General features: G+C 38.8%; 1 protein-coding gene across 3 annotated transcripts; it reads left to right on the forward strand.

Annotated features, from left to right (window-relative positions):
• The first annotated feature begins 632 nt into the window (after positions 1–632).
• fbxl4 (F-box and leucine-rich repeat protein 4) lies at positions 633–17,486 on the forward strand. 3 transcript variants are annotated; one of them, XM_067509062.1, is made up of 9 exons: positions 633–821; positions 2,233–2,866; positions 4,917–5,253; positions 6,985–7,229; positions 7,463–7,676; positions 9,234–9,305; positions 12,214–12,338; positions 12,760–12,947; positions 13,595–17,486. In XM_067509062.1, exons 2-9 carry the CDS (start codon positions 2,370–2,372, stop codon positions 13,756–13,758), a joined length of 1,842 nt encoding a protein of 613 aa, XP_067365163.1. In that variant the 5' UTR covers positions 633–821; positions 2,233–2,369; the 3' UTR covers positions 13,759–17,486. The 3 variants fall into 3 exon arrangements, with proteins under 3 accessions (XP_067365163.1, XP_067365162.1, XP_067365165.1); XM_067509061.1 differs by lacking the exon at positions 633–821 and adding an exon at positions 831–1,138; XM_067509064.1 differs by lacking the exon at positions 633–821 and adding an exon at positions 1,150–1,418.
• Positions 17,487–17,836: the final 350 nt, after the last annotated feature.

The following is a 17,836-nucleotide window of genomic DNA, read 5'->3' on the forward strand; positions in this document are numbered from 1 at the left end:
GAACAAGCTGATTCTGCGGTAGTTCATTATTTATGAATGCCATGGTTCCATGGAGTCCAGGAAAACAGAATCTTTCTCAAACTACTAATAACATAAACCACTTTAAATTTTGAGCAACACAGCTATGACTTGGATCTTTGTTTTTATGGATTTTGGAAGTGGAATTTCATGAAGTCAGACACTTCTTAAGTTTTTCTTGTTGTTGTTTACTTGAATTATGCGATATACGCAAGTGTATTTAAAGACGTATAAATGAAAGCACTTTTTTTTTAGGACTCTTCTTTGATTTTTCGTGAAAACGAATAGACGACTTGGCATTTGGCTGTCACTTTTATTTGCTGACTTATTTGTTGTTAATCAAATCAACTTTATTATCACTCAGACACCAAGAAATGCTTGTTTGGGGAATGTTAAAACAGTGACTGCAATACGCACCTGTTTTTAGATTTCATAGAGAAAAGATAATCAGGGAGTCGTCATTGTTTAATGAAAAAAAATATACATAGTATTGTTAATGAAAAAAGACAATTATCGTCTATCGTAAACAACTGTCCCCACAATCCTTTGCTTTATCGTAATCGTGACGCTGACCGGATGTTCATGATGACCTTACGGTACGGAACTGATGGGGCTTTTATGTTTCCTGTTTGTCTTTCCTTCTAAGTTCTGATGTCTTGAAATCTCCGGGTACACATACCCCATTCTTACGATACTGCATCAAAGATAGCATTACATGTTTACATAACATGTTTAATCTCAGTCGTAATCGATTGGTATAAAAATTGCCATCCACTAATTTGTGCGACAGAAGGATAGATAAGGTAAATAGACACGTTTAATTAATCTGTCGCTTTTATCTTTAGTTATCGACAGGGCTTCTCCGGTATGGACGTTTTCTCCAAACGTAACGTCTGATATACCTGGCATTGTCGAACATTCCCATATTCCCCGCATAGATTTATAATTTTTAGAGTTGATAACTATGATCGCTCAATGAGTTTACTATTGTCCCACTGCCCGTTAAGGCGTCACCTGGTAAATCCCAGGAATGTGGTTTGTTGGTTGAAATGTCATGATAAAGGGAAGAAGAGGACTTGCATCAATGGGCCGTGAATGGATATATCGACTAACATTTACAGTACATACTTATTTATGTCCTTTAAGCTTTAAGTCAGACGAAGCTAGCAACGGAAGTTAATGTTTTGACAGGTTGTGTGTGGGCAAGCTAGCTAGCTAGCTAACGCTGGCTAACGCAAACTAAGAGCAGCTTTTTTAACGCCAGCACGATCAATACAACGTTAAGCTAACGTCATGCTGGGGAAGGCAGCTTACTCTAATGGCTACTACTCCTTAGTGCTCATGCTGGAATATTTGGTAAACCAGAAAGGAGTTCATCTTGACAGCTAGCTTATGTTCTGGTTAAGTATCGGTGATGTAAAGTTGGAAATGCATTTTCGTGATAATAAATCATTATTTGCACATTGACGTGTCCTCGATAACGTTACAGAGATGACAGTTTGCAAGACAAGACTAGTCCCGTAAACCTTGGCCTTTTGCAACCCTCATATTAGAACATATGTTAATTAACAATGCTAGCTAATAACACAAACTAAAGCACCATCGGGATGTTACAGGTTTTGTTTTCATGTGGCTCACATGAATCCATTTAGTCATATAACTAACGTTACTCTGCTCACAGCAAATACAGCGTTTAAGTTACGTAACTTAAAGTGACAATAACAAACAGTGGACCTACAAGTGCCTAGACTAGGTTTTTGTTTTAATATTTCTGGGTGTTAACATGTTTTGTGCTCTGCAAGATAGTTGCATGTTGTAGTTATGATAATAGCCCTTAATAACAATTGGTATTTTTCTATTATATGCATGTAGTTGACTATTTTACCTTTGATTATTTGGAAACTGTGGCAACTGTAGACAGGCAGTGTCCCCATTAATCACATTAATACTAGAAGCTCAGAAAGACAAATTTGCACCTTGTCAATAAGATTTAATTTTACACTCTATGACCGTTTCCCCTGTAAAAGCATTTTTGCAATGTTTAACTAAAATTCTAGTTAATACAAAGTCTGCTCTTGAACCAGTTTATTTGAAATAGATGAATACTAACATTTAAAATGTCATTTATATCTTAATCATCCTGGAATCTGTGTCTCAGATCTGTTGTCTTTCTGTTCTCACTCTGTCATGTGTTTGTCTCTGCCTAACCCTTAGGTCATGCATGCAGGTGGACACTTATTCTACTCCTTTTACTCTCCCTGCCCTTGAGCCAGTGTGCTTCCAGTAGGTGGAGGCTCTTCCTCCCTGTAGCCTCTGTTTCTTCTTACTGCCCGTCAGCTCCAGAGCTCCCTATGTTAACCCTCTTGAGCATGTTTTATTATATATGTCTGCGGCGACGCTCCAGGAATGGGACTCGAGGTGAGGCTCTGACCAGTAGGCGGGCTGTGGAGTCAGGCCAGCGGGCGGTGTTGCCAGTCAGTGTGGAGGTGGAGCAGTATGCCAAAGAGGTCCTGGACTTTAGCTCCCACTATGGCAGTGAGAATAGTATGTCCTACACCATGTGGAACCTGGCTGGTGTACCAAATGTGTACCCCAGTTCAGGGGACTTCACCCAGACAGCTGTATTTAGATCTTATGGGACATGGTGGGAACAGTGTGCCAGTGCCCCACAACCTTTTCGCCGCACACCTAAAGGCTGCTACAGCCAGGAATATATTGAGCTGGGTTTTGAGGAGCCTGTCTACCCTACAGCTGTCGAGGTCCTTGAGACGTACTACCCTGGAGCCATTGTCCAGATCCTGGCCTGTTCTCACAATCCTTTCTCTCAGAACCCACCTACTGATGTCAGGTAACACCAGTCATCTGTACTAGGAAAAGCCATCATAATTGCTTCTAAGGGCTCCACTAAGCTTTAGATGTTACTCCTCTAGTTTTCGAAATAAACCCTGGTGGAAGAACAGTCATCTTCTGAATTGCATACACTTGTGCCTCACAAATAGATGTCTTGCATTAAAAGTTTTTGTCATATATAGTTTTCATTGTTTATTTTCTTTTTGTTTTATGAAACATTTTATTGTAATGTCATTGGGATGTGCTCTATACTGCTTTTGGAAATAGCTTCACATCTCCATCCCAGCAGAGTGCCAGTTATGTTTCTGCTGTCAACTAATTATACCAAAAGCTGCAAGTCCTTAAGTCCAGTGATTCACAGTACAATATAACCTGTTTTTTCAACAAAGGCAGATCATTTATTTGTAGCAAGACACCAAATTACCAGTACACCTAGTTAAGCTGGCAGATAGCTAGCCATTTGGAAAGGACACCGGAAAACATTGTTTTGGAGCACAAGGGAAAAAGGACAACTGCTTAATGCTTGTTCAAAAACCAGGCAGACTGACCCAAAGTCATTCAACAAAACATGCTGTTAAACTCAACTTAATCTATTGTTCCAGTGATACAAAAAGCTGTATGCTTGATTTGAGTTGGCAAAATAATTGGAGACAAATTTGAATTTAGCTTCTGATAACTATACGATGTACTGTTTGGAATTGTTTGGAATGAAATTCTACCAGACAGGAACCTAGGAAAGTAGTAAAACCCGGCCTTGTTGTTAATTAACCAAATCCAAGTGTATCCCCAGCTTGTGGTACTTGCCTCTCTTTTTTTCTCTTACACGATATCAGAAAAGACAACACTGTCTTTTTATACAGCAAACAATAAATGAAAATATTATTAACTAAACTGTATATTTAAAAGATTACTTGAGTTTATAGGCTTGTTTTTAAGGCAGCAAATAGGATAGAGGGGGCTCTGAATAAGAACACAAGGTCGTCATCCATCATAAAAAATACTTTTCGGATGTGATTGGCAGGTCAGTTTAAAGCAAAGAATGCTTTATCAAATGGAGCTCCATCCTCTGACTTAAGGTTTTTGATATGTCATTAGAAGAAAAAGTACTGATTGTTGAGTGTTAACAGTGTTAAAAGGACCAAACTGTGATGCTTATCAGTTGGAAAAAAACTTCTATTGGGATCCTACTAAATATATATACTACTCTTAAGAAAGTTAATGAAATTTAAGGAAAGTGTACAAGTTTCATCCTACTGGGATATTATAGTATCATGAAAGTAGGGCATTAAAGTAGAAGCATACAATGGTAATTTCTTCATCTCAAGCATTTTATTGAAACAAAAGCTAAGAAAAGTGGTGGGTATACCACCACAAAAATTGTTAATGTCTCAATAAATTATCGGTTGTCAGGTGTCGTCTTGGTCTTGTGATGTCAAGATGTCAATAGCATGATGAGATAGGCCTGTTTAAATACATATTGTCACTGAACCTGAAAATGCAGATATGATCCATGAATCGCATTGTATTTTTGGCGGTTAATCACCTTGTTAGAGAACAGAGAATTGTTATGCAATAAGCACTGAAACATTGAACAGTTGGACATGTGCATTTAAAAGTTTAGAGAAAGTCAAATTAATTTCCCCTGTAAAGGTTATAGTGCATTTTAGGTGCATTCTGAAGTTTCACCCTAAAGTCGAATATCCCTAACCTTAATAAAAGCATTATAGCTTGTTGCTGGCCGTCAATCGGCCATTTTGAGTCCTTGCTATTTGTTAACCCAATAATCTCATAGAGTCCAATGTCAGGTTGTCCTAAAGGATGAGAAAGTTTGCCAGGTGTTCTACAGTAAACCATATAAAGCATTTTAGTTCCACTGTTGATTTAGATTTAGGTCTGATGAATGTGTGTAGTTTGACTTTTATGGGCTTATTTGTTAGAAAGAATTCTGTGATTGAAAGTGTCTTTTATAGGCAAAATAAAAAAAAACAAAAAACAATAATGCTAATGAATTTACTGTACAATTGCTGTCTATACTTTCTCTTGTCCAGATGGGAGGTGCTGTGGTCAGGCAAGCCCACAAAGGTACTAACACCCCAGGCACGACAGTTTTCCCCTAACATCAAGCATATCAGCTTCCCTACCAACCTGCTACGACTGGAGGTCAACAGCTCTCTGCTGGACTACTACACCGAGCTGGATGCTGTTATTCTGCGTGGGGTAAAAGAGAGGCCTATGCTGGCCCTCTATAAGATGCCTGTCATAGACATTAGTGACCTAAGTGACAGTGAGGAAGAGCTGTCTGATGTAGGAGGTACTTTCAGGCAAGGAGGGGATACCAAGCACCAGAGGACAGGAAACGGCTACTTTGACAAACTGCCATATGAGGTGATTACAGACTTAAATATCATTTACACAGAATCACTTAGGTTCTGTATTTTTTTTTTGTAAACAAAAATGTTTTCTACACTAAAAGTGCACTGTGTAGGACTGTACTGAAAGCATCTACTTATATATGCAAAGCTGATTTTTTTAATCCAATAATTTTACTGAAAGTCTTCTTCCTTTCCTTTGTTGGTGCGTTGCTGATTTTCCTGGCACATTACTGCCATCTGTACATCAGTAAAGGAAACCACTGACAGTAATGTGCAAGAACAAAGGGAACCTTGAAGTCAGTTGTAGTAGTTCTCAAAATGTGTTTTTTTTTCATAACTTAAGCTCGGAAAACTGTTAGATTACAGTTAGCCAAATACACAAGCTTCCAATCACAGGTTTTCCAATTGATGATGCTTAAATCTAGGCAGAACAGTTGGGGAATAGTTATCACTGCTGCCTCACAGCTTGAACGTACCCGGTTTGTGTGCAGCTGCCGGATGCTGCCTTTCTTTGTGGAGTTTGTATGTTCTCCCTATGTTTGCATGAGCTTCCTCTGGGTACTGCAGTTTCCTGGCACAGTCCATGTTCAGTTAATCGCCTGCCTCTGACCCAGTGACAGCTGGCATAGGCTCCAGCCCCCCATGACCCTGAACACAATAAGCAGTTAGTATAATGAATGGATGGATGACTGTAAGCTTAGTGTAAATCAAAATATTCGCACATATTTTTATGCCACTCACTAAGAGTTCACAAATAGGTGGGAAAAAATGTCCCCCCAAATAACTGTTCTAAACTCTGATAGGCCTACGTATTTGCCTAGAATGTCACAATCAATTTATCGTTTGGTCTGTCACCAGGTGGTGAACAATTCCAATAACAATGCCAATAAGTGCTTATATTTTGCTGACCAGTGATTTAATATCCCATGTCTTTGGCACAGGAAGCATTGACTATTATACACTTATGCTTTATTAAGGACTTTTAAACATGTGTCAAGCTCTGTACCAGACATTTAAAAAATGTTTCTTCATCATTAACAGTGTTTACAGCTAAAATCATTGTATATAACCCTTGAGAATCCAATATATTTACATCGGTATTCCACAAAACACATTAACATTGTGACTTGGCCCTCTTCTGACACTTGATCCATTATGCACTCATGGGCCATGCCATTTTCTTGCCAAACAGATGTATCATGTTGTCTAAGATGAGCTTCAAAACACCAGCAGAACTTTTCATATTCATTCTCTTATCACCTCTCCAAACCGCTGCCATTAACAGCAGTCTTCATAACCACGATGTGTTCGTTTCAGAAACACAATATAGCTATTATCTGCCAGCTGATACCGACCTGAGCACTGTTTATTGTTAATTCACTGCAATACACACTCTCACGAGCAGTCATTGTCTCTCTTTGAGAAGCACACAAACATACTGCAAAACAAGCTGGCTCACCTCACCACTGATCTTGCTATCAGTGCTTTGTGTTCCAGATAACCACTCTTTAAATCTGTCTGACAGAGGGGACACAATTAACATTCTCATCTGTTATTTGCTGTTCTCTGCTTGGTTCCACTCCACTTTTTAATGTTCTGTATTCTGCTTTGTTTTTCACTGTGTTGTCCTACTATTTCTCCCACTCTTATGTTTGGTCTGTCTTTCTTTTTCTTGACTTTTCCCCTTCCCAACCTTTATGTTCACCTTTTCTTTCTCCTGTCCTTGCCCCGCTTCCGTTCACAGCTCATCCAGCTGATACTGAGCCACCTGACCCTGCCAGACCTCTGCCGTCTGGCCCAGAGCTGTAAGCTGCTGCACCAGCACTGCTGCGACCCACTGCAGTACACCCAGCTGAGTCTGCAGCCATACTGGTCCCGGCTGAGTGACGCCTCTCTGGGACACCTGCAGAGCCGCTGCACCCTACTCCAGAGGCTCAACCTGTCTTGGACCGGCAACCGTGGAGCTCTCACCTTGAACGGCTTTAGCAGGTAAGAATGTCAGTGAGCCACAAATACTTTAAAAATGACCTTGGAACGCTATATCACATAAACACAAATGTAAGCATTTGGTGTAAGGGGAAAGGACACTGAAACAGGACACACTTTTCTGTAAAACATAAATATGAAAGAAAACATCCTGAAAAAGGATCAGAGCCGGAGGATTAAAAAGCTGCTGTGTTCTTTTTCTGCTTTCACTCAGTTCTCTCCATCTCCATCCCTAGCTTCATGAAGGCTTGTGGTCAAAGCCTGGTATGTTTGGAGCTGTCATGCTGCCACTTCCTGAACGAGGCCTGTCTGGAGGTCATCTCACAGACTTGCCCGGGGCTACAGGAGCTTAACCTGTCCTCATGTGACCGCCTCCACCCACAGGCCTTCATTCACATCTCCAAACTAACCCGCCTCCGCAGGCTGGTGCTCTACCGCACTAAAATAGAGGTAGGCATTGTGTTCGGTGTATGTTGAATGACATTTTCAACCGCTGACTTATATATGTCCTGTTCAAAAACATCAATTCTACTTTGTTTTTAAACAGGACATATGAGTAATGAAAAGTTTTATAAATGGTTGCTCTGGTTGGTTTTAGTATGAGAATATACAGGAGGGACAAGCTGAAATAAAATTTGGTTACTTTGCGCAAGTCCGCAATTTTATTTTGGGAGAGGTTCAGCAGTGAAACAACAAGGTGATTTTCTTGCTCGAAACATTACAAAATGTTGGTGCTATTTTGACAATTACAGTTAAAGGAGATATTTAAATAAGTAGTAGATGTAGTTTAGTAGTTTCTTGCTGTTCTCTTTCAGTCAGTCAGTCATAAAGCTACCCACTGATTGACAATGTGTAAATGTGTTTGAATGGTTTCTTATTGTCTTGCATTTTATAACAGGTGGCTTTGATAAACATATTATTCTTGGCTGAAGTCTGGAACAGGTGAAACACTTTAGATATGTCTTGTCCCATCCCCCCAGTTGGGAAAATGCTTTGGGTGCTGATTGCAGTTTGTACATAGTGAAAAGTTTCATAATTAAAAACTGCCGTGTATAGTAAGTTCCTAACTTCAGTCTTGTCATGATGTAAGACTGATTATTCGATCCACAAACTGCGTTTTTAACAGTACATGTGCTGGGGTGGTAGACTAGGTGGAGATAGTTTTCTGTTGTTGTATTTTAAGATGAACTGAGTCGACTCTACGATCAGGGGGTCTTAAAGACAGACACTGCATTTATTCAGGTTCAGGCATGTCTGAAGTGTAAAACAACTTGTGTTTAGGTTTAACACCTCAGCGTTTCTCCAGTGTTTGTCATGTTTCAGAGCAGCGCTGTGGGCAGGAGGCAGTGTAGAGTTTCTGCGGTGGAGCCAGGCAGTATGCTGCAGGTTGTTTATACCCTGGAAGACAGAGCGAGCTGTGTGTCTCTTTGAGGCCCTGACATCTCAGCTGTCATTACCTTGTCACTGCTCTAATTAAATGGCTAGCTCGCCAGAAAGAGGTGTTTATAAAGATGCCAGTGACAGACTTGAGTACATACACACAAGAGGCTTACACTTTCATGTCTGACACATTTACCTGCCACTGAGGTACATGTGTTGGCACTTCCAGTGTTGAATTCCCTTATCTTCGTCCTAGCGGCAGTGCCATTGGAGAGGTCTCTGTCCTCACTATGCCTACTCTGTAAGGAGATGTAAAAAATATCACATCTGCAATATTAAATTCCCTTATATACACTAAGTGTTACCTGAGTGCACAAGCCAACAGTCAGGAAATCACTTAGTAGAAACTTTATATGACGTGACTGAGCATATTACTGTTAAATAAACATATATTGATATTTGTAATGTAAACTTGTTAGATTTACACTTCAACACGTGGCTCCAATATAGCAGTTTTTTTAAGTTGTGGATTCTTAAATATGACCTCATTTTATTATTAAGGATTTTCTGTAAAAAAATATCATAAGGTAATAGAATGCATCTGTCTTTTTCTTCTTGTCTTTGCAGCAAACAGCTATTCTAAGCATCCTGACTTTCTGCATAGAGCTGAGACACCTTAACCTAGGGAGTTGTGTGAGGGTGAGAACATACACACACCCGCACGCACACACTAACACAGAAAGGAGTCCAAGTTAGACACAGGCTGTTAACAACACAACCCTTCTTTTGGCTTTTTTAAACATCAGCTTATCCAAGGATGGAAGGAGCATGTGTAGGGCAGCAGTAGTGGTAAAATAGATAAGGCCTTGGCACTGTTTTTATTGTCCATCTTTAGATTTAGTCTCACTTTGCACAACAATAAAAAATATCAAAATAATATACAAAATTATACATCTATTAATACACATATACTACTTAAACACACTACCTTGAATTTCTCACTACACATAAATAATGAACCTGTAAGGTTCCTCATAATTTTAGCAAGATTTTTTTGGGCTTAACAATGATTTGCCTATATACCATTGTGGTATATGTTATATATATTAATTTAAAAACAGGACTTCAAACCGTCTGTGTCCATGACACCAAATGCTAAGGGCAAAATGCACAATTGCCTCTGTATGTGTTATTGCTTATATCACAAGAGGTGGTACAGTAGAAGGACACAAACTCTATTCTCAAGTAAAAGTACAAAAATTAATCCGCTACAAGAACTAAATTAAGGAGTAAAAATAAATAGATAAAAAAAAAATACAATTGACATGCTCCAATAAACCACTGCTACCTCAGAATTGTAGTGACGTACTGCTGTAAATGCACTTATCATATAGATGCTTCATCCACTTATCATATAGATGCTTCATCCTTCTCTTCCACTGTCTCTCCCGATCTCAGTGAAACTTATTAGGTAATTTATGTTACCATCAATGTAACCTTTGCTCTTTTGTAGGAACATTTTACCATCAAACATGGAGAAATCCCTGCTGAAGCTGTCACAGTTTAACAAGTCCCTTTCACCTCTCCACCTGTTTAGTTTACATTTACCATCACGTCCCCACCGTAAAAACAGAGTCAGACTCTAACTGATATCAAAGAAATGAATTAACTTTTTCTCTAAAGACCCCTGGGTTTGTCTTACGCAGAGCGTACTTGATAAATAACTTGTTTTCTTTCTGAATCTTTTCATCTTCGATAAAAATTGCAGGAGTAGCAGACAGCTTAATACATCTTTAGTTAAATAAGAAAAATGAGACTAGACTAGGGAGACTAGGTGAGTCCAAAGATCAGCAGGTTTATATTTGATCATGTAACATTAAATCAGTAATTTTTCTCATTAGTCTGTCATCTCAAGGTAGAGGCAGTTGCTTACGGACCACAGGGTCAGTGGTTCGATCCCCGGCCCTGGCTATATGTCGAAGTGTCCCTGGGCAAGACACTGAACCCCTAACAGCCCATTCCCCTCCCCAGCTGTGCAGTGCCAGTCCAAGCCCGGTAGAAATTGGGGAGGGTTGTGTCAGGAAGGGCATCCGGCGTAAAAACTTTGCCAAATCAACATGCGGACAAGGATCCGCTGTGGCGACCCTGAACTCACTGGAGAAGCCGAAAGGAGTCTGTCATCTCAAAATTTAAGGCCATTCATAATTAAAAAGACTTCTTAAGACTGGGTTCTTCAAAACCATGAAGGTATGGAGAGTGGTGTGAAGAGAGATGCTGTTTTTTTCTAATAATAATAATAATTCATTTTATTTATAAAGCACTTTACATTTGTTAACAAATCTCAAAGTGCTACACAAGCGGATTAAGACCAAGAATAAAACATAATAAACATGTAATGCCTAAAAACATAGAAAACATAGAATAACACAGCATTAAAGTAAAAAGTAATGATCACTTTAAAATGTTTTTCTGAACAAAATCCTATGTATCCTATGTAGAATAATCAGCATTAGCAGTGGAAACACTGAATTTGCCTCTGTATTGGAAAATGTCTACAAAGTGTTATGATCATTATGATGATCTTCTAGGGGGGAAAAAAGACTTCATAATGAATACATTTTAAGGTTAAATATAATCCCAAATTATGCAACTAAAATAAACTTAATGTTCCCAACCACCATTTCAGTAACATTGTCACACTTTATATTAAATTGATTTGATGCAAATCTAGGTGAAGCAAATGAGAAAACGTGAAAAATGTCACCACGGTTTCCTCTTGTGCTGCTCCTTAAGACATCAAGTGTCATTAGTAAGTTATGCAACACTTGGCAATGGAAATACTTAATGACAGTGACTTTGTCAGCCAAAGTTTTATTATCCATCCATTTCTAACTCTAACAAATATTCTGCATGCTGGCATTTCAGTCAATAAGGTGCCAGCACTGGCTGTTTGGCTGTTAAATTAAATTTCTTTGCTTTCATCTTAGGATGAAAGAATGAAATATGGTTAACATTACCTGACACCAAAGAACAATAATGGCCTCACAAACACATATCACATTTTGAAAAACTGTTTCATTTTTTCTGATTAAAGTGTTCCGTGTTAGTGTTTTGTTCAATCCAGACCAAGAGAGGTTATATGACTCAAACCAGCCAATATAGCTAATCAGCATTTTATTATCACTATATTTCAAAAGTTTGTTCAAAATATCCAAGGCATACAGGTAAACGGAAATGAGTATTGACTGACGTACTCATTACTTCGTTCCTCACTTCATTTTCTCTGACATGACATCTGAAAGGCAAATTATTGAATTGTGTGACTGAGAAACACAGAGTGATGATATTTTATGGCATCGGCTGTGGTTGAGGCAAGGATTTCACTGCATATAGACATAATAACCATTTACAGATCATATCCACTGAATCAACTGCAACATTTGAGGAACTAGAACTGTAGAGATGTGTGTTATGAGGGTTCATCTTCAAGGTGGTTTGGACCCTCCATAATTCTTCATGTTGCTTCAAACAGGCCATTGCCCTGCACATACTGCACACACTGGAGAAAGAATAAATAGATATTAGTCACTGCTTGACTTTTCTGCAGATTGAAGACTATGATGTTGTGGCCAGCATGCTGGCTGCGCGCTGCCGTTCACTCTGCTCCCTGGACCTTTGGCGCTGCAGAAACCTGACTGATCGAGGCCTGGCTGAGCTTGTTTCTGGCTGCAGGTATAATAGGTTATACCAACAGGTTCAGTGCTTTATAGAGCATTTGATTTTTATTCTTCCTCAATGAAGCGAACAAACATGATTGAAGTAATTTTAATCAGCATGGAATCTTTTGCTTTGGTGGAACACCAGTGTCCTGCTGCTGCTTTGTACTTTGTATATAGCAATCCAGCTGATTAGATGTTTTACTCCTAGTGTAAATGTAGTGTAGGCACCTGTAAATGCTGGCAGTATACAGATTCATTACCTTGTGTTTATCAACTCAGAGTTGTTATTTTTCTGAATCCCTTAAAGCAGTTAACAACATTATGATCATAAACACTCTCTTCCAGATTATAGAGTCGAAGCAGAGTTTTCTTCTTTTTTGTAAATTTGTGGACCAGATCATCCCAATCTCCCTGTTTGATTTATGGTTGTATAGAATGCTGGAGGAGTTGGACCTGGGCTGGTGTCCCACACTGCAAAGCAGCACTGGATGTTTCCAGCACCTTGCCCGTAGCCTGCCGTGCCTACATAAACTCTTCCTCACTGCCAACCGCACCGTCTGTGACTCAGACATAGAGGAGCTGGCTACCAGCTGCCCCACACTGCAACATCTGGACATACTGGGTAAGTTCATATCCCACACAGATGTGGACATCCCTTATTAAATATGTGTTATAATATTCATATGTATTCAACACACACATTTTTGAATCAGTGCATATATTTACGATTCAATGTGAGCATAAACTAATCATCACTGTGCATTGAATGCGTCTGTGGCAAGCCCACTCCAAAATTTGCATTTGAGAATTTCCAAAAACTCCCAAGTTATCTGCAAAGAGAAACCAAAATAATCAGCTTAATATCGATATGAATAAAATAATGCTCAGTAAGCAAAGTTACAACAGCTCACAGCAGTGACTGAGGTGCACAAACACTTGAGTTCCAGTTGCATAAGTTGAGGAACTTGACAGCACAGTAGCATCATAAGTGCTATTTAGGTTGGCTACAGGATGCTACAGTAGTCGGGTGGGTCTGTGTGCTGGAGTAACTCTTGTGTGGTAAGTAAAGCACCTAGTATATTATTTTGGACTGGGCATATTATTGGTTTAGCTGGACAAATGGTATAATTTCATAGGAAATTCACAGTTAAAGTTTATTTTTGCAGATTTACTTATTTGCATTCCCCTGTTATTTCTTTGCCTGCGTTCATATTTGTGTCATATATCTTCCTTCCATCTATGGCCCTGTTGTGACTTCTCTACGGACAGGCACCCGGTTGGTGAGCGCAGCCTCGCTAAAGAAACTCCTCCAGGCTTGTCCTCAACTGCTCCTCCTGGATGTCTCCTTCTGCTCCCAGATAGACATGCGGGTAGTCCAAGAGCTCTCAGGCCTCTTCCCCAATGTGGCCATCAAGAAGAGCTTCACTCAGTGACCCAAGCATCATCTCATTTTTACCCTCCAGAGGAAGTAGGAGCTGGGATGTGCTCATCAGCAAACACTGCCCCAGAGCGTATAAGAGTCAGGTCAGATGCTGCAGGGGACTGCCTGCCTGCAACTGTATCCCAGACAAGATCTACTTTGGGTGGTAAATTGTTGGACTGTGAGAAGGCTCCTTGGATTTACTAGCTTAACACACACAACTACAGTACAGACTCATCAGGGTTGTTGCAGTAAAACTGTGACGTCTTCCCCAAGTTAAGTCACTTTTATTTATATAGCTCTTTTCGTAAATATTCCCAAGCAACAAAAGACTAAGAAATATGCCTTTTTATTAAACACAGGACATACACACAATGTAACAATTGCATTTGCAAGCAATCAACCTTTTAAAACCGAGTTAGTGTAATGAAAAGGGACAAAAAGTGTAAAAATAACCCATTTTTGGAAACTGCCTGAAAGCAGCAATAGGACGTATGTTAGCTGGTAACGTATTTGAAGATCAGGTCAGTGCCTTGTCAGAACATGCAGCTATCATTGGTTATTTTAATGCATGAGCGTCATTCTGACAGCAACACTCAACATCAAGCCAGTTTGAAATGTTATAAAGTTAAGGAATCATAATTGATGCTGTTTTATTCAAAGGTATCAGGAGCTTTAAGAGTAAAAGCAAAGGGGTGAACACAGCCTTATTTCGCACAGTGCATTGTGGATAGTCTCAAATCAAGTTTAATGCAAGTATCACAAGCTTTTCTGCATTTCGCAGAATCAGACACTAAGATCTCATGTTGAAAAACACACTACTGACAACATGCTTTAATCAGAAACATGTGAGAATGTGTCAGCAAATCGGAATGACATTTGTTTTAATTTACACATACGCTATATATGCAGACGTGGAAAAACACCTAAGGCATCAAATAAACAACAGTCAACTGACTCATACAAAATAAAGCCCTGGGAATTAACACGGTTCAACACCCGGAAATCCAAAGATACAATAACACAAGAAAAGCAATAAGAGAAGCTGAAATCCGTGAGCGTTAGTTCTTTTATTGGGGAAAAATGAAACTATTTGTGCATTATCCAAAGTTTGCAAATGATTGCCAGAGAAATTAATCATAAAAACATTTTGGGTGTAATTTGTCAATGGGGCAGGTCTGATTCAACCAATCTCTTTAAATTGTTTTGATTACATTTTATGGAATAGGTTCCAAGCGGAGTAAGTGTGCTGCTGTTAATATTTTTGCACACCTTACGCTAAACATACATATAATGATTAAATTAATCAAAAAAGAGCATTCATTGACACTGGAACATGGAACATGCCTTTTTATCAAAAAAAAAAAAAAAATATGACACGATATTAGACTTTAGATTTGTGTTAGATCTGCCCTTTAAAGATGTTTTTGAGAAGTGGGATAAGACTTTATCTGCACCTAGAAAGGCAAAAACTTCCAGTCAGGTTTTTAAGTCAGGCTGGCCAGTGTTCATTAATTCTGCTAATAATTGTGTACAGTTATTACATACTAGTTATCCGTTAAGTCACTGAATTGTTTTGACATTGATTTTGTGTCCAAAGCTCAGTTATGAAGTTCGAAACCATTTCCACCATGCTATGATGCTGTAACCTTTTCTTTTGTCAGTCAGATAAACTGTATGACATTGCTGACTATAGCCACCTCATTACGGTATGTGCTTACCACCATGGGAAGAAGCACTGTGAAATAAGTTGCGGATGGGATGGTAAAATTTGACAATGAAGAGTGTAAATACTGCATTTGACCTCAGTATGTGTCCTGAAGCTCAGGGGTTAGATATGTCATCTTGTTTTGTTTTTTTAAGTTATATTTTTCTCTAGAAACCAGCACAACGGACATCTTTACTGACGGTGACACCTGACTGAGTCAGCTGTGAGCTTACCTGCCAGTGGTGTTACTGTTATATGACACACACAAATGATCAATTAGCACTGACATAACGGGGACAAACGTATTACTTATTGAGTATTGATTGTTGCAGTAAATGTAAGCTTGTGAAATTATGTTGCTGTTCCCAATCAGTTAATATATAAAGCCACAGTTGCAGTGTGGCTTAAAAGCTTTTTTCTTTGAAGACACTTCAAGATTTCTTTTACACACATGCTATTAGTGAAGATTTGTGCCTTAAATTCCTGTTTAAATGTTGTGCAATGTCCATGTGGTATAGTTTGTAGAAAGATGCTCTGCTTTTATGCCCTTCAACCAAAGTAATGTGCACAAGCCTGTTCAGTGGTCCCACTACTGTATGTGACCAGTTTATATGCCATAAACTGGCCAGCTGTATGTCAGCCATGGTATTTATTATGCAAAAAATATTTATTTTTACTTTATTTTTATTTTAACCTCCCTATCCCTCAATACATTAACAGTAAAGTCAGGCATTACACTGTTTTGTTTTCTCAGCTTCAGTACATTTAGCCTAGCTTAGCACAAAGAATGGAAGTGCATCTTTTGCTTAGCTTTGTTGAATGAATGACATCAAGGAGAAACTGATAGCTAGTTATCATTTACATATATCTATCCAACAAAATGTAAAACAAGTTGTAGTTTTAAAAGCAATTAGTTTAAATATGTACTTTTACTTTACAACAACTGCATTTGTAAGTAGATGTTGCAGTGCAACTTCTGCTTTTGTATGTATGAGGAAAGTCAGTGTTAGTTAGCTTTAAAGCTGTTAAATGCATTTCTTGTTTTCGCTTTCACACTGCAGTGTGTAGCTAGAGCCATAGCTACCACTGAGAAAACTAAAGTTAAAATTAACACAGTGGGAATTTCTATGTTAATTCTAATATTCATTAGTCGTGTATTTTTTGACAAATTATTATTGAGGAATTTAGAGTTTGTAAAAATTTCTTAGAAGATAACATTTACAGAAAATGTAATTGAACATTTAAAATAAAAGGCCTTCTAGTTTCTAAAATCCCCACTATGTTGTAACGGTTTTCTTTCGTACTTCAAGCTAAGCTAGGCTAAACACCTGACTGACCTGCCCTGAGGGCCACCAGATCGCAGTTTTTCTATCGAATTACGGATGCTGCCCTGTCCCGTTTAGATGCCATTTCTGTCAAATTCTCTGTTTTTCTGTTTGTTTTCAACATCTATTGCGTTTTCAATAGAGTGGATGAGCTTACAGTGTGACATCTAATGTGTGCACACAAGCCCTCCCCATTCAGATGATGCAAATATTACTTCACTGAGTGGAAATCTGGCGAATGAAACTTAAGGCAAGTTTACTATAGCTGGTTGACTGCAAAGTGTACATACCTGGTCTATACAGTCATTTCAAGAATATTTTAAGACAATTGCTTCTCAAATGACTATTGCAACTCCTTGTAAACAGTGATATGTACAGCAACAGCTTTCATTTGTTGAGGGAGAATTTTTCATACCATTCTCAGGCTAATAAAGCTTTTGTTTTTGTTTTAATTTTTTAACATTTCCTGTATCGCAGGATGATTCCCACCTTGAGTGACTGAGAAATGTATTGAATATGCATCCTGTCCTCTCCCAGTCTGCATGTGTGATCGTCCTTTGTGCCATTGGTAGGACATGCAGTGATGCTCGCTGTGCTGCAGTGTGAAAGCCACTGTCCTGTGAAAAGATTGTGCCTGTCATGATAAAACTGGCTGCTTGACTTTCACCAGTTTTTAAATAAAACCGAAGGCCAATGACTGATAAAGCAGGCTTGGTGTTTGAGTGGCTCCTTTCATTCCTACAGTCCTCTTGAGATTCTGTAAGGTCATGGATTTTGTAAGAACTAAACAGTAGAACAACTGTCTAGATTGCCATAAATGCAAATAAACTGGTAATATATAGATTTCTCTTATTCTTCTGCTTCAGTGAACAGTACACCATCAGTGCAAAGACAAATATAAATTACATTACTGTATCATGCTGAGGCATTGTAAGTGTGATTGGGAGAAAAGTAGGGTCATCAACAGAATCCGCAACAACTAGCAAAGCCATTAGTCAGAATGACTGACTGGATAGTAGTGGGGGAATGATCCTTTTTGCCTTAACCCTCTGCCATTT

The sequence above is a fragment of the Channa argus genome, chromosome 7 (genome assembly GCF_033026475.1).
Source record: "Channa argus isolate prfri chromosome 7, Channa argus male v1.0, whole genome shotgun sequence".
Classification (NCBI taxonomy): domain Eukaryota; kingdom Metazoa; phylum Chordata; class Actinopteri; order Anabantiformes; family Channidae; genus Channa; species Channa argus.